Raw genomic sequence first — 23662 nt, 5'->3', positions numbered from 1 at the left:
ATGGTACAAAAGGAACGACCCAAAAAGTCTCTTACACTGTTCATTTCGATACTTGCTCGGTTCAAAAAATGGTATTTTTGTGATATATCTTGATTAATTGCTCTCAAACGAAGTTTGTAGCAATTATATTAGTCCTGTCGGTCTTTTTTTATGCGATTTTTCGCTTGACCAATTTTTCGTCTGACGCTTTTGACTTTTCGTCCTCAAAAACGGGATAAACAGGTAGCGCCCAGCGGGCATTAAGTGCTCTTAGAGCCTTTTAGCTCTGTTTCAGCTCAAACAGTTTTGGAGTCTTATACTTATGGTGTGAACAGCGGTTCTTAGAGGTTAAAGACCCCCCACCCCCCCCCCCCCCCCCCACTGCTGACCCCCCCACTATTGCCCCCCCACTATTGCCCCCCCACCACCCTGTTGCCCCCCACCCCCCCACCCGACTGTCGCCACCCCCATCGGCACCCCCGTGCACCCTCCCCCCACCCGTGGCTAGCTACTGACGAACAACCGCTAGCTAAAAACGCAAATTTATACTAATTTTCACAATTTTTTTCAAGATTTTTGAAAATTTTTGTCAGTTTTTTAAGTTTTTTCAGCCCTAGGTGTCAAGGAATCCACTTTAGGATTTGATAATAGGTTATTTAATAGTTTCTAGTGGTAATAGTATGGTTTCAACATTTCAACACTGCGAATTTTTTGCATTTTTTTGATAAATTTTGCAAATTTTTTCAATGTTTTTGAAAGTTTTTGTCGTTTTTTAGGTTTATCCAGCCTCAAGAGCCAAGGAACTTCATCGAGGGTTTAATAATAGGTTACTATGTAGTTTCTAGAAGTAATGGAATCATTTTCAAGATTTAAACATCACGAATTTTAGCATTTTTTTGACAAAAATTGCTATATTTTTAAAATTTTTTGACATATTTTTTCATTATTCAAGATTTTTCAGCCTCAGGGTTCAGACAACCTCCTGAAGGGTTTGATAATACGTTGCTGCATAGTTTCTAGTGGTAATAGAATGTTTTTCAACATTTGAACATCACGATTTTTAGCAATTGTTGGATAAAACTTGATTTTTTTTTCAAATTTTTCAAAATTTGTCATTATCTAAGTTCTTCCAGACCCAAGAAACCTCCAATAGGCTTTGATAATAGGTTACTGAACAATTTTTATTGCGATAGAATAGTTTTGAACTTTTTAATATCACAAAGTTTGTCGATTTTTTAATAAAACTTGAGTCCTTTTTTGAGTTTAACGATTAATACTGGCCAACGAAGCTTTTTAAGTCTTGCAGATGGGTTACATGACAAAAATCCAGAGGCAAAAAATGTTCTTCGAACATTTTCGTCACTGTGAAATGTGGAAAGTTTTCTTCTGAATTTTGCACTTTCAGTTTTTTATATGATTTAGTTACTAACAAGGCTAGAATCTCATGGAAAAAATTTCTAGCTCTCTCTCTTTCTCTCTGTGTGTGTGTGTTGGTTGGCGTTTCTTTCCTTCTCTTTCTCGCTCATGTTTTACCTCGCACTCTCTCTCTCTCTCTGTCTCTCCTTAACTCTTTTGTTGACTTCAGCGGCTGTTATGTGGCGTGATAATATCGTCTATTACCCTAGCCTCACGCCTCTTCAATCAAGCGAAAGCTAACCTCACTAAACAGTGGCTAGGTGCTGAAAACCGCCCGCCGGTCGTTTGAGAGCAATTCGCCCGACGTTAGTCGGTTATGTTTATCTGTTTGTTTCATTAATTAACCGGTAGAAATATATTATTTCTATAGCTGCGAAGCTGTAAGCTGAGCGTAGCTATATTGCGGTGCTCTTGGTTTTTTTACGACTCGAAGAGGAGTATTGGTTTTCTCTCGGTCTTTTTTTTACAGGAAGTAGATTTGTTCACGCGGCATTTTGACCCAAAAGCGAAAGTGAGAAAAGCTGTCATGGTGAACAGATTTTCGCTAAGCGAGAGAAGTTTTATGATCATGCGCTGCGTTTAGTGAATGACTTTTTGACTTTGAAAAGTAGTTTTTGACTGAATTGCACATATAGATGACCGTTTTTAGCCGTTTTTTCGTCTAAGTGGCCCAATTTTTTTGCTTTTAATTTGGTTTCTTGTGGAAATAAATTTTATTCGATTCTATACTGAAATGTCAACCTCGGTACCACAGTGTTTTGCAGAGCCTGAAAATGCGTTTCAAATGACAATTGGCCCAGATTTCTTGATTTTTTAGTTAATTTTTGGCTTTTTTCTATTAATTTCTTCATTTTTGGATCTTTTTGGATGAAAACAGTTTTTTTGTCAGAAATCGGTTAATATGGCAACTTCTCTTTGATAATTCATATACTCAGCGCCCCTTTCTACCTCGATGTATTTTTGTTTTATAAAATTGTACATATGTTAATCCGATTTTGATAGTTTTTTTCCGATTTTCGTCAGTTTTTTTGTTTGTATTTTGGTTGTAATTGTTAGAAATAGTATTTTGTTCAGCGTTGAGGGACTTTAATTTCATTTCAATAAAAATTCAATCATTTTTTGGCGTTAAGTTTTTGAAAAACAATTAAAACTTTTTCATAAATGCAGTCTTAAAAGTTTTTTGACCATTTTTTTGCAAAATGTTTCAAGGTTTCGTATTTTTGAATTCTGCTTTTTCCTATATTTTTGTTCTCCTCAGGAGGATAGACCTTTCTATCGGATGTCTGGTTATCTTTTCTGATGTCTTGAATGCCGAACAATGAAATGTATTTGTTTTTCTTGAATTTTTTAAATTGCTTTTTAACTTTCAAAAATCAAGAATGTCTTTTTTGTTAAGGTGTTCCTTACATTGTGCCCATATACTTCATAATCTAGTTAGTATCATTCTAGCGTTGTCCTGGCACCTGCATTTATTTTCGGTATATTCATTTTTTCAGTTGTTAAAAATGAATGATTTCAGCTTTTTCTTAGATTTTCATCATTTCTTTGGTTTGCAATTGATTTCATTCAACAAAAGGTAGTACTGAGTGTTTGATAGCAAGCCTTTTCCAAAGTTTCCACTTATGACTATTTATTTCAACTTTCTTCCGGCCTTGGTATTAATTTGAACGATTTTTTGCCTTTGAATATTCTGCTGCTTATGTCTTCTTTGATCAATTTAATTTTTAAATTAGTATGAAATCATATTGTCTAGCATATGTACAACAAGGAGCAGGTGTGTGTTGTATCTTGTCTTAATTGCAGTGATTAAAAGTGTAATTATAGGTGTTTTCTGTTCTTAAATTTGAAATATTTAAATGATTTAAGGATTTAACTTAGTTTCTAAGATTATTATCTGCTGTTTGCTTTCGCGATCTTTTTCAGATTAGAATCATGAATTATTTGAGGGCAATTGATAACCTTGTCAGCTTTTTCAGACTATCAGTTTTATGACGACCTTAATTATTTCGGAGTTTTTAACGTTACCAAACGTTATCAATAATATAAAATTTTGCTGCATTTTGTTTCTCTTGGTGACAGTGGTTTAAGTTTCACCAATTTTTATAGCAGACCTGGAGAGGCAGTGAGTTAATGGTTTAATACAAAGGGTAGTGGCTTCCGATGCAATTACGGTTAGTGAAGCTTTGACGCTTCGAGTCGCTTCCGGAATTCTTCCGGCTATGTTTTTTTGTTTCGTCGTCTGACGCTCTTTTTTCGTTTTACATTTGTTCACACAGCAAAGCTGAAAAAGTCAAATTTTCTGAAAGACTTCTTCCTCTCACTAACGGTTTTTGCGCTCGTGACGTCATTTCTCACTCTTTTTAGCAAAAGTTTTTTGAAGTTTAAATTTGAATTTGTTTAAGGTCAAAGGAATTCATATGTGACGTAAAGGTCGCTAATAAGAGGCTTCTGTGGAATGAATTATAACAAGCTTTATTAATTTGTCAATGAATGTTTTTTTGTTTTTTAGCCTAGTTTTTTGAGCGGCGTCAATTTTTTTGTCAATTTAGATCTGTATCTGTTTTATCTCTATTATATGGCACGCAGGTCTATTCTTTCGCAGCTATTCCGGCAATCTGCCGGCTATGTTTTCTTTATTTTTGTGTACTTGATGTTCATTCTGTTGCATTCGAGGGTTCTGCTCGATCTCTAATGTAATCGAAAGCACGATTTCTATTCGCCCGAGATAGACGATTTCTTTTTTACATGAATGTCTTTTATGTGATTTTCAGGAGAGTGATCTGAAATCTCAAGTTGCTGAACTGGAACGGCAATTAACAGAATCACACGCTGATGTGGAAAATCTAAAGGTGAGTTCTCGACAAAATAAGTGTCATGGAAAGGGACTGAATATCCCAAATTACACAATATATCTAAATAATCCAAAGTTTTATTCCTCCATTGAGTCCATTTGAATCACAATTGTTAGTCGTCATCACAGTGTTAGCTGTTCTTGGGGCAATTTTAAATATATTAGAAACGTTTTTAATAGCCACCGTCGGCCTCTCAAAGTCTGTTATTTAGGCAACCTCCTTTTTTTCACGAATCGAAGAGGAGTATTTTTTACGAATCGAATCGATAATTTGTTGAAGTGTATTTAAAACAGGATCTAAAAGTCAGTGCCGCAGATGGAAACTAAGTGTTAAGGTCAAAAAATAGCTGAACAAATTGAAGAGCAGAGAAAGAAGAGTGGTCTTCTGTCAATCCGCAATTTTAAATTTTATAGAGAAAAATAGATGTGAAAAATTTTTTGCTAAGCGAGTTCAAAGGAGTTTTTTTATTTCAACTTATTTTATTAACGAAAGTGCTTCTTTTCCTTTAAATATACAAGTAAGTGTACGTTTGGGAGCATTTTGACTTAAATATGCGGTTATTAACAATTTTTCTTTGTATTGCGGTTTGTAAGTTTTGAACAGTTTTTCATTTGATTAGGAGTTTATTGGTTGCAGTTAGTTTGGTATGTGGCTTTGATGGCTTTTGATTCAACTGTTACCAAGTCTCATATGTTTAATATCAAAAATTGATTGGATTAAGTCAAATTTGGCTAGATTTTTCTGTTCGCCTAGTTTTCGACTTGTATATGTTGTTAGTCGACCTTTTCGGAAAAAGTTTTTGAGGTTGTTGAGTGTATTTATGGCTCTTCTTACTGGGCATTTAAATGTTGGCTTATGAAGGAAATGTTTTCGTATTTTGCTTACTTTTAATTGCTCTCAAACGAAGTTTGTAGCAATTATATTAGTCCTGTCGGTCTTTTTTTATGCAATTTTTCGCTTGACCGATTTTTCGTCTCACGCTTTTGACTTTTCGTCCTCAAAACGGGATAAACAGGTAGCGACCAACGGGCATTAAGTGCTCTTAGAGCCTTTCAGCTCTGTTTCAGCTCAAACTGTTTTGGAGACTTATACTTATACTTATGGTGTGAAGAGCGGTTCTTAGAGGTTGAAGACACCCCCAATGCTGACCCCCCCCCCCTATTGCCCCCACCCCCCCCCCCCACCCCAGTGTTGCCCCCCCCAATCAGCCCCCGATGCACCCCCCCCCCCCCCCCGTGGCTAGGTACTGACGAACAACCGCTTGCTAAAAACGCAAATTTATACTATTTTGCAATTTTTTTCAAGCTTTTTGAAAATTTTTGACATTTGTTGTTTTTTATCAGCCTAGGTGTCAAGGAACCTCCTCTGGGGTTTAATTTCAGGTTACTGTATTGTTTCTAGTGGTAATGGAATGGTTTCAACATTTTAACATCACGAATTTTGACAATTTTTTGACAAAACTTGCAATTTTTTCATTTTTGACATTTTTTTCCTTATGCAGGTCTTTCCAGACCCAGGGGCTAGAAAAAATCCTAACGGGTTTGATAATAAGTTTCTGAAAAGTTTTGAATGGCCCTGGAATAGTTCTTCAACTTTTTAATGTCACAAATTTTAGCAATTTTTTTGATTAAACTTGCTTTTTTAATTTTTTTTGAAATTTTTTTTTGTTTTCCAAATTTTTCAGCCTTAGGAGCCAAGAAACCTCCTCTAGGGTTTGGAAATAGGTTACTGAATAATTTCTAGATTAAATGAATGTCTTGCAAGATTTTAACATCACAAATTTAAGCATATTTTTGATATTTTTTTCCATTTTTTTGACATTTGTAGTCTTTATTCAGATTTTTTGAGCCTCGAGGGTCAAAAAGCCTCCGGAACAAGTTACTGGAAAATTTTATTTGGTCGTGTTTTAAATTTAACTTTTTAATATCACAAGTTTTAGCAATTTTTTTTATAAAACTTGCAATGTTTTTGAAGTTTTTTAAACTTTTTGTCATTTTTTAGGTTTCTCTAGCCTCAAGGGCCACGGAACTTCCTTTAGGGTTTGATAATAGGTTACTGCATAGTTTATAGATGAAAGTTATGGAATGTTCTTCAATATTTTAATATCACGAATTTAAGCTTTTAAAATATTTGCAATTTTTCATGTTTTTGAATTTTTCTCGGCAACAGATACCATGGGACGTCCTCCAAGGTTTGATAATAAGCTGCTGCATAGTTTCTAGAGTTAATGGGATGGTGATCAACATTTTTCATTTCTCCAGTTTTAGTAATATTTGGATAAAGTCTAAACTTTTCAAATTTTTCATGTTCCAAGTGTATGGATCTTTATGAGCCCGTGAAACTATTTCAGGCTTGAAACGGGGATACCGGAGAGTCTCTTGAGACAATGAAATGACTCTTAAGATATATTAAGGTTTTGTATTCTAGCAAGATTTTCTTAAAATTTGAAAAAAATTTCAATATTTTGTCCTTTTCTGAGTTTAACGACCATTACTGGCCAACGAAACCTTTCAAGTCTCAGATGAGTTACTTGACAGAACTTTCGAGACAGAAAAGAAAATGGTTTGGAACTTTTCGTCTGACCCATTTGACTTTCGTCTTCAGAAATGTGATAAAGAGGTAGCGCCCTGAGGTCACTAAACCGTGGCTAGCTGTTGACGAAGCCAACCGCTCGCCGGTCGTTTGAGAGCAATTCGCTCGACGTTAGTCGGTTATGTTTTCTTTTCTGATTTTATCATTGTTAATTGCTCTCAAACACATTTTTTGTCCTCAGAAAAAAAGATTAATAGGGAACACCAGGGTGGCTTTATGTTAGCTTAGGGGCTTGTGGCTCCGTAATTTCTAAATATGATATTATATAATCTCTCTTGCTGGCTTTCGGTTTACTAAACTCTAAATATGCTAGTCACGGAAAGCGTTGAGAAGAAAGTGTTCAAAAACAAATGTTGAAGGGCGCTTCTTAAGAGTTTGACACCCCTCCCACTTAACCCGCCCTACTATCCCCCAATTCACCCCTCACCCACCCCTTGAACTCATTGCACCCGTAAGTTTGCACGCTCGCCTTGCATTCGGTAAAAAGTGAGTTTTGTTGAGCTGCTTATGTCAAATTTTAAGTCTTGTCAATTAGGGAATATTCCTGCTTTTGATTCATTTGAATGGATTTTTGCTAACAAATTGAGCAAACTGAGTTGAGCAATTATATTAGTCCTTCGGTTTGTGTATGGAATTTTCTCTTGTCCGCTTTTTCGTCTCAGATTGAAGCACAGAGGACATTCAGTTCTCCTAGAGCCTTACGGTAGGCAGGTCTCTAGTTATGCAATTCGCCGAAACAGTCAGAGAGATATAATTCCATGGTGTAAGGGGTGGTTCTTAGAGTTTGTTCACCTCGTCCTTATGCTCCACTACCCCCCTCAATTACTCTTAAGCAAGCCTCCCGGAGCCGCACAAAGCTAAGGAGGAAGCAAACTCGCTAAATTAAATATGGTTGTTTGATTGGACTTAACGGCACGCAAAATTGGGATGCTTCTTGAAACTTACGAAAAATTTTTTCGCTTGTGTTCAAATTTTTGATGTGTAATCTCAGGCGAGTCGAGCCCAGCGGTTATTTTCCGACAATCTACCGGCTATAGTTAATGCTTGAAATGATCGAGTTATCGGACTCCGAAGTTTTCTTCATTTTCAGATCATTATGGGTTCATTAAGTAGTTCCTTAACTTTATGGTTTAAATTTTTTTCTGCTATAATTGAAAACGGTTTTTTATGTAAGAATTTAGTTACACAGTTCTCAAATTAGGCGCATTGAATTTAAGGGTTCCTTTACTTGTTTAGTGCTCTAACTGATCTTATTCTTCGTTTTTTCTATTGCTCTCAAAATTAGTTTGTTGCAATTATTTAAGTATTGTCGGTCTTTTTATGCGATTTTTTTTCGCTTGACCGATTTTTCGTCTGGTGAGTTTGACTTTTCTTCGTCAAAAACGGGATAAACAGGTAGCGCCCAGCGGGCATTAAGTGCTGTTTGAGCTTTTCAGCTCACTAGTCTCCAAGTATGCGATTCACAAACTGTTTTGGAGACTTACGCTTCTGATGTCAGGGGCGGTTCTTAGAGTTGTACCCCACACACACACACAACCCCCCCACAACATCAGCCCTCCTCTGAATTCACCCCCAATCGATACCTCTGCACATCGTTCAGGCCGTAAGGGCCTCACGCAGCCAAAAACCGCCCTCCCACCGTTGCCCCCACTCCTTAGACCACTGTTGCCCCCTCAGCCCTCAGTTCACCCCCCCCCCCGCTTCGCTCACCTCTCCCCCCCCCCGATTAAGCTTAACCTAGCCTCACTATACCGTGGCTAGCTACTGACAAAGCCAACTGCTCGCCGGTCGTTTGAGAACAATTCGCCTGACGTTAGTCGGCTTTGTTTGACACTTGTGGTTTTGTTTTGGAAAGAAAAACTGAAATGATACAGTGTCTGATCCCGTTAAGCATATTTTTAACCGGGAGCAACTGGATCCTGATTTAAACTATTGAAAGTGGGTTTTTTAATAAACTTTAAAAATACGTTCGGTATTTTACTGCATGAGATTTGCTTACCGTTTGTGTCCTAAAACGTTCGAAATTAGAACGTTACTCGATAAACAGATTTTTAGGAGAGTTTATATACTCATACTTTTCACTGCTCGCCGCAATACATGTTAAGAAGAGGTAAATTAGGCAGAATGGAGGAAAACTTAGCTTATAAATTGTTACTTAAAAGGCCCACGGATTGCTAATGCGGGTTGATGAAAAGATTAATAGCTGATTAGCTGTTGTCTCTGCTCATGGGAAAATTTAGCATCTCAATGATGTCTTAAGTATCCAAAAATGAATTTCTCGAAAGCAAATTTTAGGCAAAATGAACGTGTTCAAGCGGAAAACAATGGCAAATTTTTAATTGTCAAAATCAAAAAAGACCAAGTTTTCACATCATTAAGTTGCCCAAAGTGAACAGTACTCTATTAATGATGATTATTTGTATCTTCGTAAACTGTAGTTCAAATGTGCTTGATCAACCTAGCATTTCAATATCTGACTGAAAACTTTAGAAAACACACAATATATTAAAAATGCTCAAACCTAAGTCTGGAATTCAATTTACACAATAAAGCCAATTATAGATTACGTTTATAGAAGAGATAGAAATATTGAATATTATGCTTTCCAAGTTGAATTTTTACGAGACTTTTACCGGTCTCTGATGTTAGCTTTTGAACTAATTCGAAGTGCTGAAACAAACAGTTATAGCTTATCTGATAATAGTATCGAAGAGAGCTTTTCTAACCAGTTTATGATGAGAAAATTCTGGCCTTTTTTTACAAAGAAGAGAATTGGTTGGATAATTTTTGTTTCTCCAAGTGCCTAACTAACTCCGAATTAGTTCAAATACTGTCACGTCGTGAATCGCAAGCTTAAATAGTAAATAATAGCAGTTTTCTTTTACAGAATGTACGTGCGTAAGTGAATTCATCTTGAATGTCTGAGATAGTAAGATCAACTTCTAAATTGATAGCTTCTATGAGGGTATTTTCTTGATGATTTCTTGTTCACGCCCGCGCAGAACTCACTGAAACAAATTTTACAAGTTGATTTTTAAACAAGTTAATTCTCTACAGAGTTAATTGAAACGACACCCGAACACCAAAACTGTTTTATCCTGCAAACGTGTGCGAAACTAAACTACTGTAAAATGCCACAATGTGTTACAAAATCACCTTAGTCTCACGTTATCCCTGTAAGTTGGTGATAAGCAAAGCAACGTTGAACTGAAAAGTCAGTTTTAACACTGTAATGTCGTGCTTGCACAGGTTCTGATTGTGTTTAAATTTCGAATTATCGGATTCCTTAGTTGGTCAAGATTGTACTAGATCCTAAGGTTGATCCCTATTTTACGCCAAATTAGAAAATGGTTTGCTTGACGATAGCCAATTTCGTGTAGAAATTGAAAAAAAAAATTTAACGAAATAGAAAGAATGTCTTTCGAAAAGTGGTCTTTTGGAGGTTTTCTTAAATTTTGTGCTCAATAAATCTGTGATGCATGTCAATGTAACATATACCAACTTACGTAAGAAACTTCTTACGAGACGATCCATTTTTAGCAGTATACTTCATGCAATCGTACTACGCTAATATTTGACAACGCCAATTAATTTTCAAATTCAATGGGATCGCGTTACTACAACTTTTATTGACAGTGGTTATAGCTAGCCAACCCTATCGGGGGTTAGGGTATTGAGTGCACCTGAGAATGGGCCAGCACAGTGTATACGTGAATGGTGGCTGTGACTGGACATGCCACCAGATGTAGCTCCGCGAGAACCAGAGGCATTCAAACCTCTTCGGCTGCCCGCCCTTATGTTTTTATACTCGACCTGTCATCAAAACACCCATTTTATTTAGATATGCGTGACACGATAATAAAGTGTATTTTACATGTTTCTTATGTCTTTTCTTGATGTTAATTTAAACCGGAGATAACTAAATTGACAACCGGAGGTATCCAGGTTAATAAACGGAGATGGCAAAAAATTTTGAGTCGCTGCCGAGTTTCGAAAATGAAGGCACTTCACCACTTCCCAAACAAAGAGCTGTTTAAAGCTAAGTGCTGCTATGCAATTCGCCGAGGTTAAAGTGCATTTGCTTTAGATCGGAAAATAAATTCGTTTTTGTCATCTTAGTTGTGCATAAGTAGAAACTTAGCTGGAAGAATTCAGGAAGGCTCAGCGTGTTTCCCAATCTATCTTCGTGATTTAGAGATAAATTTCTTTTGGAGTTGCTAAAAAGAAAGCATGGCATGTTTTTTAACATACTTACAGTGACAGCCTACGAGGCCCCGTTATTTGCGCTTGCAGATCATATTTTCTCTCGTCTTGAACAAATTTTTAGACGAATGAAGCTACTCAAATTTTGCGATGAAGTAAGGTTTTAAAATACATTTGGCTCAGCCCCATTTTATTAATCTGAATGCACTAATATTTGTCTTAATTTAAACAAGATATCAAATTTAGAGCAATTAGTTACTTTAAAACAAAGTTTTTGGAAATTTTTTTTTCGTCTATTTTCACAACTTTTTAGCAATCGTTTTAGCTTAGCCCTGTTCAACAATTTGCGTGAAGTTTCTTGACTTTTCTAGGCTAGTTTCATTCTTCTCTCATTCTACTAAAAGTGTCTTTAGACAGCAGTTGCCCAGCAAAGGAGTTCAAAATGAACAGAACAGAGTCAGTGTCAAAAAAGAATTCAGAAATAGAAACGGGATAAACCCATAAAGCCAAATTTTAGATGCCCGTTACTCGAACTTTGTTCTTAGCTACCATCTCTAATGCTTATTGGTATTAATACTAGCCCCTGTGTCGTCTCACTACGAAACAGGAGTATGTTCAGCTCCAAAATGACATCAAAATAGTTCGCACTTTAAAATTAATTGTTTACAAAAATCCTTTTTTTTATTAGTTTTTTTTCTCTTCTTTCAATCCCCATCTTGGTTATGCAAATCAACGGCGGATATTTTCCGGCAATATGCTGGCTGTGTTTACACTTGTTCTTAGAAATTTTTTGTGAATTTTGAGTTGAGTCTCAAAATTCGCAGTGTTATCGTTTATTCGCAATAGGGAAATGTCTCATAGGTTTCTAATAGTGATTTTGTTAATTGATTTAATTATTTAATTTTATATTATATATCTATTGATTGCTCTGACTTTGACACTAATTGTTTTCAAGAAAGTCTTTTTTTAAATTTTTTGCCTCTTGAGTTTTTTTTATCGTCACCTTGTTGTCTTCTCCTAGTTTCATTAATGAGAGTTCTCATCAGTTGCTAAGTATGCATAAATGAATCGAGTTAATCATTAAAGGTAATTGATATTGCTTGCTATGATTTCTAGGCTGTTCGTTTTCAAAAATACTGGTGAATTTTTCAGTTTCGCATGTACTTGTTGTACTTGTTGCTGTCTACTCACTCCCTCTCAATAGTGACAGGTCCCATTGATTGGTAATGTCAATTTATTCAACTGAGAAAGTTCGCTCCGTGTGTTGCTAAAGATTTTGATGACTTTTATACTGTTAATGATCAAAAAGTAGAAGCCAGATCTCTGGTTTTTTGTAACAATTGGTTGTATTTTTACTGTCAAATAATTTGGTGTCGTTTATAAGAGATTTATTTGGTTTCCAATGAGAAAAAGTTGTATCTATTAAATACATAAATTCATTCGAATCATTTGTTATTTTAACAAATTTAAGAATCGAAATGTTATTTTCTTAGCCTTGCCTTCTTTGTTGATTTTCTTAAGGTCTTGTCGCTGACCTCAAATAATTACAGTTCTCATTGGCTTTTTAGTGTTGCGTGATTTCTTTAATATCTAGTTAAGTTTTTCAATGATTGAGGCACTGTTTGTTTTCGAACTGTTTTCCCTAATTTTGTGGGATTTTTTTTAAATTTCCTCCAACTTCTTTAGTTTTGCGGAAATAGAGCTGTCTGTCATTGATTCCCACGAGGTTGTTGTTTTATATACTCATTCTAAGGATGCGTAGGCTAAGTGTTTTCTTAAGTGTGAAAAATGTTTTGGTTTCGCAAAACACTAGATCTTGGAGAACGAAATTTTTTAATTGTTTCTAGATTTTTTTTAACTTTTGCGCATTTTGGGTCATGGTTTTTTTTGCCTTTATTTCAATTTTGCTGTAGAAATAAAAATGGTCAGGTCATTATTTAATTCAATTCTTTCTTTTGTAATTCAGGACTTGTCTTGCTATGTTTTTTATTTCGTCGTCAAGATTTTTGTTACGACCATATGACGTCACAACCACTTCAGATCTGCTTTTTCATTTTTCATGCAATTTCAACTGAATTGCGTACGTGACATCATTTTTTACTCTTTTTAGAGTGAATTATTCCATTCTCGTAATTAAGTTTTTGGTCACATGTGACCTACCTCACTCTCAAAAATGACTTCCTCGCTCTGAATTTGACTTTTCTTCACTTTAGTTCAAAGAGATAAGGTCAAGTGAATGTGTGTCACTCTAATTGAAGGTTATTTTCTTTTTTGCTCTTCTTCTTTTAATATTTTTTACTAATTTTGAGACTGCAGATCTACAAAGGTATTGTGGCTATTTTCTTACAATCTGTCAGCTATATTTTGTGATTTTTCGTCTGCGGTGTTTTCACGAATTTTGGTAACTTTCGTCATAAGAAACGGATAAACTATTATAGCACGAAGGGATCTAGATTCTGTGCGGATTCTAATAATTTGATTTATTGAAACTGCTGAGGAGACATAAAATCATTGTAATTTTTAGAATTTTTGAACCTTTGCCCCTCAAAAAGTAACTCACTTCCCAACACCATCCCTCTGTCCTTGTTCCAACCCCACCCAGCCGCTTGCAAGTGTCCGGTTCACAGAAGCTGCTGGTTCACTGAATGAACTAGTTACTACAAAAGCCGTCCTACCGGCATTTGTTTGAGAGCAATTTTGCCGAAAGTAGTCGCATTTTAGTTGGTGAAAAATTATCTGCAGTCAACCATTTGTTCTGGACAACAGCTACGAAAGCAAACAATTCGTAATGCAGCAAACTTGCTTGCCAAATTGAGTTTTTTTTTCTGCTGACTGTTGAAAAAAATATATATATTTTTTAATTGCTCCCGAACGAAGTTTGAAGCAATTATTGTAAACGTATGTCTGAATTGTCAGAAACTTGAATTGTTGCACAATTCAAGTTTCTGAAAGAACATAGGTTGTATTTACTTATCGCTGAGTCAGCTAGGTCAGATGATTAGTTTAATGGTTGGAGTATCTTATTGAAGTGGTTTTACTGCTTTTTGGGGCTATTGTTTTTCAGTTTACTAATGTTTTTACGACTCGAAGAGGAGTATTGATTCTGTAGGTTTTTTTAGCTGGTCCTGACTTAAAATTTGAATTTTTTTTCGAACATTGATTTCTGATTTAGAACGTTGACTTCTGTTTTCGAACAATGGACTGTAAAATAAGCTTAGTGTAGAACTGATGGTTATATTCAAGGGTAAAAGGTCATTTCGAGAAATTTTGAGACGATCATATACGTCCCTCCAACCTATCTAAACTACCCCCCAACCATTCTTCCCCCACACCTTGCCCCCTCCCACATCACCTATCCCAAACACCTACACAATTTTTCTACACAGTCGTTTCCGGTTTTCTACCGGCTATGTTTTTTTCATTGGTTTTGAAATTTATCAACGATTACTATTCACAGCAATCGCTTTTTTACTGTCGAAAGGCAGAAATATCATGAAACAGAAGCTTTTCCTGTTGAAACATACTTTTAAAAACGGGAATACCAATGGAAATTTTGAAAGCAAGGAACACTCGTGTAGTTTTTCCAGGCTACCATTTTTCAGTATTTGTAAGTTTTCTGTTATTCAGCTCTTTTTTTTAATAAACGACTTTGATTGAACAGTCTATAACGTAGAGGCACGAGTAAGCTTGTGAACTTTTTTCACGACTAAAGAATTCCAGCTAACATTTAACTCAGAATAATGTTGCAAAAAGAGCCGAGAACCATTTTAAGTAACAAGCTAGAGGGGCTTTTTTGTTTTTGGGTTGCAATGAGAGGCGTGAACCATTTTAAATCAACTACCTAAAGGCGCGTTTTATTTTCTTTCGAACGAATTTAAAGCAATTAATGTAAAAGTGTGTGCCTTTTGATGCAGTATTTTTGCTTCAACGTTTTGTCTTTTGGATTGAATTTTACACCTTTGACGTTTTGCGTGATAGCAATTTCTCTCATTACAATTTTAGGCAGCTGAACTCAATTGGTGGCAGTGTACTACTGAAAGTGAAATTAAAAGTTTTAATCTTAATTGTGGTTATCTTAATTAAATCTTAATTGAGGTTTATTATAACCTCTATTGACGTCATTTGAAGCATCAAAGTGAACTCTTTAGCCGCGTACCCCTCCTCCAGGCTAACCAGGTTTTCAAAGAAGTGTATTCGTTTTATTAAATACGAAAATGTCTCTGTTATGCGACTCCTTCAAAGATCGTTTTGGATGTTCCGATTTTTTTTACGACTGTTTGAAAAGTTCGACCAGGCGGGATTACGGGTAAAAACAATTAACATGCATTCTCATGAAACATCCACTTTTCTCAAGGTGGAAAAACTGTTAAATGTCGCCGGTTTGCCTCGAAAGGGAGTAAATTTTATTTATCGGTTGAAGACGCAATATCGTTTAAGGTTAATAAAACTATCAATTTTTGCAGCACAACAGTTTCTGCTTAATGATTCCATGGTTCGACCCAAGTGTATCTTTTAAAGCTATAAAAGAAACTGCCGCCTGTCTCTAGTGGTTCTAATTCATACTAAAACGTAGCTCTTACCACGTGAAACATCTGCGATTTCCACATTTGGGGTTTGGGGCTGGGTTGGCCTTGTCCCATTTTCTCATTTGGCTTCCAAGCATTCATACACTTCCAGATGGGTCCTCCATCACCACCACTGTCCTCGTCTCCACTCAGTAGTTCCTTTCTGATGTCTTTTCGACCAAATACGTAGTAATCAATAGCACGGATTGAAGCCAGGGCGCTGAAATTGATCACTAATTTAGTTCAGATTATTATTTCGCTTCGTGTTTTTTTTTGAGTCCAAGAATAAGATTTCATAAGGTAATGTAATTATTTGCTCTCAAACGAAGTTTGTAGCAATTAGTCCTGTGGTCTTTTAAATACGATTTCTTGTCTGAGCCATTTGACTTTTCGTCCTCAAAAATGGGATAAACAGGTAAGGCTCGGGGGGGGGGGGGGCATTTCTTAAATCCTTACACCTTACCGGTCTCTAAGAATGATATTAACCAAAAGTGTGTTGAGGAGACAATTTTATGCTGTGAAGGGCGGTTCTTAATCTAAAAAGTTTGACCCCACTCACTCACACCCTTAATGCTAGCAAGCCTAAGCCTCAACTGGGCACTACTGAAGACAGCCGGTAGTTTGAGAGCAATTCGCCCTACCATTGGAAGTTGTGTTTTAGGCCATATGCATGTAAATTTTTTATGAGATGTCTTCGATATTGAAAAGGGTAAGCTTTTCAAGACAGAGCGCATTAATGCGGTGTGCCTTCATGTTGGTTTTGCTTGTCTTGCTAAATCAAAGTGTGCTCACGTTGCCTGGAAAGCTGAATTCTAAGGCGAGAGCAACGATTTCGCAGTTTTGAGTCCCGTGTTTTAAATTTTTGTTTTGAGTTTTCTCTTTTTTAAAAAAAATTAGTAGATCTCAGACGAAGTTTTTAGCAATATCTTAGTCCCGTTAGTCTTTATGCAATTGTTTGCTTGACCGATTTTTCGTCTGATCCATTTGACTTTGGTCCTAATACGGGATAAAGAGGTAACGCTCGGATGGCATTTCGTAAATCCTTACGCCTTATAGGTCTCTAAGAAAGTCTTTTTCGCTGAATTCTTTTTTGTCTGAACGTTTGACTCGTCAGTCCTAAGTTCTAATATCATCAATGTAAGGCTTTGAATGACCTTATGACCCCTCCCCAGATTAATTAATGCACAAATGAGTCACCTTCGATCGTTTGACAATAATTCGAATTAACTAGCGTGGTTGTGTTAGTTAATTACTAAAGTATTTATGTTAGTTACTTATGTCAAGTTATGTTATTTATTAATCGATGTCGAACCGAGTTTGAACCAATTATTGTAAATGTGTGTCTTTCTTATGCATAGCTTTCGCTTGACCGTATTCTAGAAATTCATTCGATTTCAATTCTGGAGTGACTTTTTCACGCTTGACTTTGACTTTTTAATTCTCTTTGAATGATTTGAGTTGCACGCATTCATAAATTAAGCACTCGTTGCTATAACCAAAACCGCTTATGAGAGCTGACGGTACATAGCCCGTCTAGCGTAGTGGTAAGTGTCTATACCTCTCAAGCAAAAGGTCGCGGGATTGAACCCCTTCCTAGTAAAAAGTTTTTTCACCATTAAGCTTTTGCTAACCTACGCCCCCTTCTAATTTGTTTAGCTCGCCAGTCGTTTGAGAGCAATTCTTCCGAAACTTGTTATGAAAGATTTTAAACCTCACTTGACCCGAAGAAATGAGTGAATTTATATTTTTTTCCCTCAGATTTCACCTAAAGCCTTTCTTATTGCCTTAAGGTTCTCTTTCGCATGTACGGAATGAAGGAAAGGTGTCTTTTAGTTCCTTTTTCTATCTTTTTTTTACTGCAGTAGAAACATAACCGTGTAATTACTTTTCCGTCCTCTTTTATTATCCGTTCTCTTTTTATGAATTTTTTTGCTATTAAGTTCATTCTTCGCTATGAGAATTTTCCTTGAATCTTTGAAAGAGTTCTTTGAAATTTTTGTTATTTTCCTTGGTTGTTATGAAGGGTGGGTCTTCATGCTATGTGTCTTCAACTTTGATGATCAGAAATTAAATTAAATTAAATTAAATTTAGTAGAAGGTCAGCAATACACACAAGAAAAATGTACAGTGACTCCACAGGGACAGAAAACGAGCTCAACAGCTCTTTAAATTGTGCCCTCAAAACCATCAGCAACAGAGCTGTGCAATTCTACGTAAAACACAAGCTCACCAGAGTAGCATTATCCTTAATATATACTTTCAGTGTTTTTCATTTCTCGTTTCACATCTTTGCACGTAACCGTCGAAGGGAAATTTTCCAGCAAACCATGGTCGAGAAGAAAATTCAATGCCTTTCTAATACTATTATTCACCGACTTTTCCTTGGTTTTTGTTCGATGCTTAAGTGGTTTGAACAGACCACGAGAGGAGTTCCGCGTAATTCGTTGATTATTTTGTAGCAAGTCGTCCCAGATATTCAATTTTATGCACAAAATTTTGAATTACTGACAAAGAGCTTTGGTAAAGAGTTGATCAAAAAATAAGTCATAGAAGGTTTCAATTTCATAGGATTCAAAAAGATGCTGAACATGATCTGATCTACTTTTGTTAAAAATGGTGCGCAAAATTTTATTCTGCATTGAAAGAATTTTGTCTATTTTTGATTTAGCAGCCGAACCATAAGCTAAAAGACCGTACATGATAATTGGTTTACAGTATGTTTGATATGACCGCAACAAAGAAGACTTTGAAAAACAGTCTCTTGCACGGTACATTAAACCATTAAAGCGTTTTTTCAACACTTCGTTTATATGAGACTCAAAGTTCAGCTTTGCGTCCAACATAATTCCTAGGTACTTAAACTGTGAAACAGTTTCCAGTCTGCAATTTTGCAGAGACAAGTTGAGATTGGTTTTTTGACGTCCAAACAAGATTACTTCGCTTTTTATAGTGTTGATGGTGAGCTTGTCTCTATTACACCAGTCATCTGCATCACTAAGATCTTTTTGTAACTTTTCTTGAGATGTTGCGTTTGAAGAATTAGCAAAAATTACAGTATCATCCGCATAAAGTGTAACTTTGCTGTGTTCTATAGAGTCCGGTAAGTCATTGATGTATAGCAAAAATAGCAGGGGGTTTTCTATAACTAAATTTGGTTTTCTATAACTAAAACGTGTTCACAAAAATTTTTCGTGAAATTGTTCTAGTGCTTTAGGTTATATTCTTTCTTCGCTCATTCTATTCCATTTGCCTTTCAAGAGGAGTAAACCTAGTAAAACGATCCAAATTATGCGGTCAAAGTCGAAAACAAATCAAAGTGGAAACGTGATAAATCCGTGGATCTCTTTTTACATAACTTTATTACTCTACTTTGTTTTATTGCATTGCTAGCTGGTTTTTTAATCCTTTTATTTTCACCATGAAGTAGTTAAACCTTACTACCCTATGCAAGCGAAATCGTGCGCTTGCTTGCATAAGTTTTTGTTTTCAAAAATGTCTAATCAACTTTTGACTTTCCTACCTGGTTTCACTCCCAATTGAGGTCGTGAGAAGCAATCTTTGTGACAGTTTTCGTGGTAAATTTTTGTTTACGAGCGAGTGTCTTAACGCCCTAATTTTTGATAACCACCGAAACCTATTGTGTACCGACTCTTCGGCTGTTGAGGATAGAAAACGATGTTATGTGAAAATGTGCTAAGAAAACCATGTGTAGAATATTCATATCCACTAACATGTTGCTTGACTGCAAAAAGGATCATTTTGGTATCAAAAGGCTAAAATTGAGCCAAATTTGGATGTGAAAAAAATGGTAATTGGCTTGAAGCCAATGACAATGGGTACTGCGATCAAATTCATTCTCGACCCTTCATCAAGAACCGTCTTAATGCATTGTAGTTTGGACTAACGTTATGATGAGGATGAATGCCAAGAAAAACATTGAGCAGCCAAACAATGCTCCCAGAATAGCATTTGACCACGTCATTTGAACCCCGCCATCACCTATTTGGTAGTCGTAGTCTGATGAAGATAATAAACTGTCAGACCCTTCTTCTGAGATTCTGAGTTGACTGCTTGCTTTTTGAAGATCATGTCTTATTCGGCCGCTCCTGTACTTAAGCCGTGAGCTATCTGGAGGTGAAAACGCACCGCGGTCCTGATATCCAATAGAAGAGCGAAAAGAGGTTAGTTCAATGCTGCCAGAGTTCGGCTGACGAAAACTGGAAGAGTCCTCTGCGTTGCCATTTGGGTCCTTGTCTGCTGTGGGCATGCCGTCTGAGTGATAAATGACCGAGTATGCCTCAGCGATTGTTAGTATCGGAATGAAGCCACTTAGTACAAGTGTGTACATTGCAATCAGCAATGTCGAGCGAACCTGAAAAGTTAAAATATTGCACGATTGTTTTCTATCGGACGCATTCCTGGCTTCTAAGAATTATATTTTGTATAGCATATTTTTTATCGTTTTAAAAGGCTACTACTCTTGAAAAGCAAATCGAAGAGAATGAGCGATGAAAATCACTTGATTAATTCGATTGTGAAAATTGAAGAAACGTTTTTAATTGCTCTCAAACGAATTTTTGCAATTATTTTGGTCCTGCTGAACTTTTTATGTTGTTTTATTTACACTCCCAACTTTTCATCCGATAGTTTTGTCGTCCTTTTCGTCAGTAAAAATGCGATTCACCAAAACTGATTAAGAGACAAAATAATATTGCGAAAGGTGGCTAGAGTTTGGCCTCCCCTCAGCTTAACCCCCTCCCCTGCTTCCCCACCCTGCTTCCCTTGCCCCAACTTCACATCCTCCATCTCATTCCACACGTAGCACCTTGTTTTGCGCTTCCCCCACCAGTGATTTTTGAGCTAATACACTTGGATATTTTGCGTACATGAGTTTTGGTGAAAATGCTTTGAACGTACGTGCAATGTCGAGGTTCGTCTTTGGTATGCTCGTAGAGCAGAGTTCTCGTTCTTAACTCGGGTGATGGTTGATGTCCCAGAATGTGGGTGAGCATGTTGATTAGGTCTCATTCAGACCAAGTGTCTCAACTGTCGAGAATGGCTCCTCGGCAAACGAGAACGGGAAACGATATGATTTTGGTGAGTTTCAATGAGTTTTTGCAGTCGCCAATTAGTGGCTCGAGTCATTAGCTATTTGATGTCCCGTCAACAACAATAGCCGTTCGTAGTCAGTTAAATGAAAATGACTTATTTTGTCGATTAGGTCTTAAATTGATAAGGTTCTGGAGGAATATTTACGAGGTTGGAAGATATTTGCAGGTATTTCGAGCAGTAACTTCTATTGTCTAGATCTCTGAATTTTCTTTAGGAATAATTGACTTCAATTGTAATAAGAGTGAATTCGATTTTGTCGAAACTTCAAGATCCCTCCGGAAAGTTGTCAATTTTAGTTTCCACTATGTGTTGTTCCAATGATAGGGTTCCACTTCAACAAATTAGCGATTTTGGTTATTGTATTTTGATCAAAATTTCAGCGGTAGGTGGAATTGGTTTCAAGATGTAATTCTGTGCAATTAGTTCAAATTTTTGCTCAATTGGAGATTGTAATCAAAGTGTCATTTGTCAAATCTTGTATAATTAATACGTCAGAAATTAATTGCAAGTATGCTTTGCGACAGTTGGTGGTCTGAGCAGAAAGTTGCGTGAAATAGGTCTGAAATTGAATAAATTTCAACCATTAATGAAAAGATAGTGGCCGAAAGAGAAATTAATTCAAAATTGCGATCGGTATTTATGCTATAATTGGCAGGATTTGTGGTAATAGATGTTTTCTTGTTTGTTTTAGGTTCAATTAGCAGAAGAGGCGCAACGTGTCGTTACCCAAATCACACAGGTGAGCATCAATCATAATCAATTCATATCTGCAGATTACATCCGAAACTAGGGTCGAAATTCCAAAAAAATGGTTTTGTAAAATAAGCACCTGGAATCAAATATAAATATTACGCCTGCTTATTATTGCTAACACCTAATAGGCAAAGTTGGGGTAAATGCTTTTGATAACGCGATTATTATCCATTGGCTAACCCGGATGTTTTTGAACTCCGACAAACAGGAAATAAAAGCAATTTGACTATGAGAATTTCAGGGTTTTTTTTCACTATCTTGCTAATTGGTTCGGGTGGATGAAAACTGGATGAGATGAACCTTACTATTGCAATTCCAAAGTTCACTCACTGTGTTGCAAAAAGAGCAAATCTCAAAGCTGCAAAAAATAGTTGGGAAGGGAATAGAAAAAGTTGTAACTTGGGTGAGAAATTTGAAACTGGGAGTGATTTGAAACAGTAACTTGAAACTTTCAAATTGGCTTGAGTGTCTCCTTTTGGTTGTGTTAAGAGCTGAAATAGAGAATAAGAAGCAAGAGGGAGAGAAAAATGAAAGGAGACTTAAGAAATGAAAGCTGAAGAAACGGGTGGCTTAAATTTTCAGTTTGATCACAATCTGACATTTGAACATAACAATTTCTGAGAATGGCAGCACCTTTTCTGGGTTTAGTTGGAACCTTTTCCTGGGCTGAGAGGGGACTGATTTTATATAATTTCCCGGGTTATAAATTGCTAGCATCAAAGACGTGTGAAGATTGGTGTAAAGTTGCCAAAAACACCACATTCAAAATGTTTCAAAACATTCGTATCAAAAGGAAGGAAATATAGCCCAATAAGTGCAACCCAAAAATCCGCTGGGTGGTTCGAAGTTATTTGAAAGTCAGAAATGTTCTCTAGGTTATTGTGGATTGGTCAAGGTTTGAACAAATTTTTGCCAATTTAGGAAATCTTTGCCTAGTTTTGAAGGACCGACTGGTTTGTTAGGTTGAAAGTAGTTGCAATTTGGGGAAACGCATGACCAAGTTCAGAACTGGAAAGGGGAGCGTCAATTGGAAATGAATTTTGTAATTTCAGTCAATTTTGTTGTTTCAACTCAGTTATTACAACTGAGGGAGTCTGTGAGTTTGGAAATTTGTTTCTCCCGCATTGTTATTCTAACCGTACACTTTGAGATTAACGTTGTACTACTCAAGGTCGTCACAGATCAGTCCAGAACGGACGGCTTATAACTTTGTAATAACTTGAATAGTTATAACTCTGTCACGCGAGTTTCCTCTCTATTTTCGCCACTCGCAAGTTTGAGGGCAAAAACATAACTGGGTTGCTTTGCTAAAAGAATTGTAATTTCTGGTTGGTGGGTTTGCTGTTTTCATTCATTATAATTTTTACAACTATGATATTTGACCGAAAATTTGGAGGGCCGATATTGAATTTTATCCTTCAGCGTATTCTTTATACGTTAACAATTCGGCTATAGAATCATGGTAAAAGATTTGAAGTGCATTTTTGTTTTATTTGAAAAGATTCGTTTGATTGACTTAATAACAAAGTCGGGAAAGAGGAAAAGATTTTCTCTTTTCTGCTTAGATGTGTGGTATTTTACAGTATGTTGGTGATAACTGTACATTTTATGAAGATTTCGAAATCTTCAAATTTTGACAAGGTCAAAAGGTTTTTTCATTATAGTATCCTCTCTCTATTTGGAAATACTTAGTAATATTGGCGGAAGATCGATCTATATAGGACTGCTTTTTTTTTGGGGGGGGGGGGGGGTGTTGAAGCTGGGGTGTTAAGTGTCGGATAATTTAAATGGCCTATTTTGTCCTAATTGGCCATTATTTTCGAATCAGTATCGGTGTAACAGGCGTGGAATTTTTAGTGCATTGGAGTTACTGCTGGACAAAATGCCTAATTCTGCTAAAATGGAAACCGCTTCAATTTAAACTAAGGAAGATTGAACTTTCAACTTGTTTGTGCGGGTATGTTTTTCCTACGGGGGTAGTTAGCAAGTCATATTTGGTACTTAACAACGTAAACACACTAACTGCGACAAAACCGTAAAATAACTCGACTAATTTTGCAATAAAGTGAATTGAAGGACAGAGGGGGCTTTGTACAGTTTACTGTTTCACATTTTTTGCTTTGGGGAATTCCTTTTCTATAGGAGGAATTAGTTAAACTTTTGTTCTGTCTATTTTTTGAACATGTTGAT

The 23662-nt window shown here is 36.3% G+C and overlaps 2 protein-coding genes across 4 annotated transcripts in view; one reads left to right on the top strand and one right to left on the bottom strand.

Annotated features, from left to right (window-relative positions):
* Positions 1-23662, top strand: part of LOC142341521 (uncharacterized) — a 133120-nt gene that overhangs the window by 44606 nt on the left and 64852 nt on the right. The window contains exons 8-9 of the mRNA XM_075392514.1: positions 4167-4244; positions 21411-21458. Coding sequence (XP_075248629.1) covers positions 4167-4244; positions 21411-21458 — 126 coding nt within the window. The remainder of the gene's footprint in view (positions 1-4166; positions 4245-21410; positions 21459-23662) is intronic.
* LOC142341522 (uncharacterized) lies at positions 9641-23061 on the bottom strand. Of its 3 annotated transcripts, XM_075392515.1 has the most exons (5): positions 20525-23061; positions 19513-19979; positions 15623-15827; positions 10523-10652; positions 9641-9847 (listed from the first exon to the last, which is right to left on the bottom strand). In XM_075392515.1, exons 1-5 carry the CDS (start codon positions 20633-20635, stop codon positions 9828-9830), a joined length of 933 nt encoding a protein of 310 aa, XP_075248630.1. In that variant the 5' UTR covers positions 20636-23061; the 3' UTR covers positions 9641-9827. The 3 variants fall into 3 exon arrangements, with proteins under 3 accessions (XP_075248630.1, XP_075248632.1, XP_075248631.1); XM_075392517.1 differs by lacking the exon at positions 10523-10652 and having other exon boundaries at positions 20525-23060; XM_075392516.1 differs by lacking the exons at positions 9641-9847; positions 10523-10652 and adding an exon at positions 10660-11056.

Source organism: Convolutriloba macropyga, chromosome 6 (genome assembly GCF_964194025.1).
Source record: "Convolutriloba macropyga chromosome 6, txConMacr16.3, whole genome shotgun sequence".
In the NCBI taxonomy this organism is placed as follows: Eukaryota; Metazoa; Xenacoelomorpha; order Acoela; family Convolutidae; genus Convolutriloba; species Convolutriloba macropyga.
The sequence above is the reverse complement of the archived record's forward strand: the minus strand, read 5'-3'. Positions and strand labels throughout refer to the sequence as shown.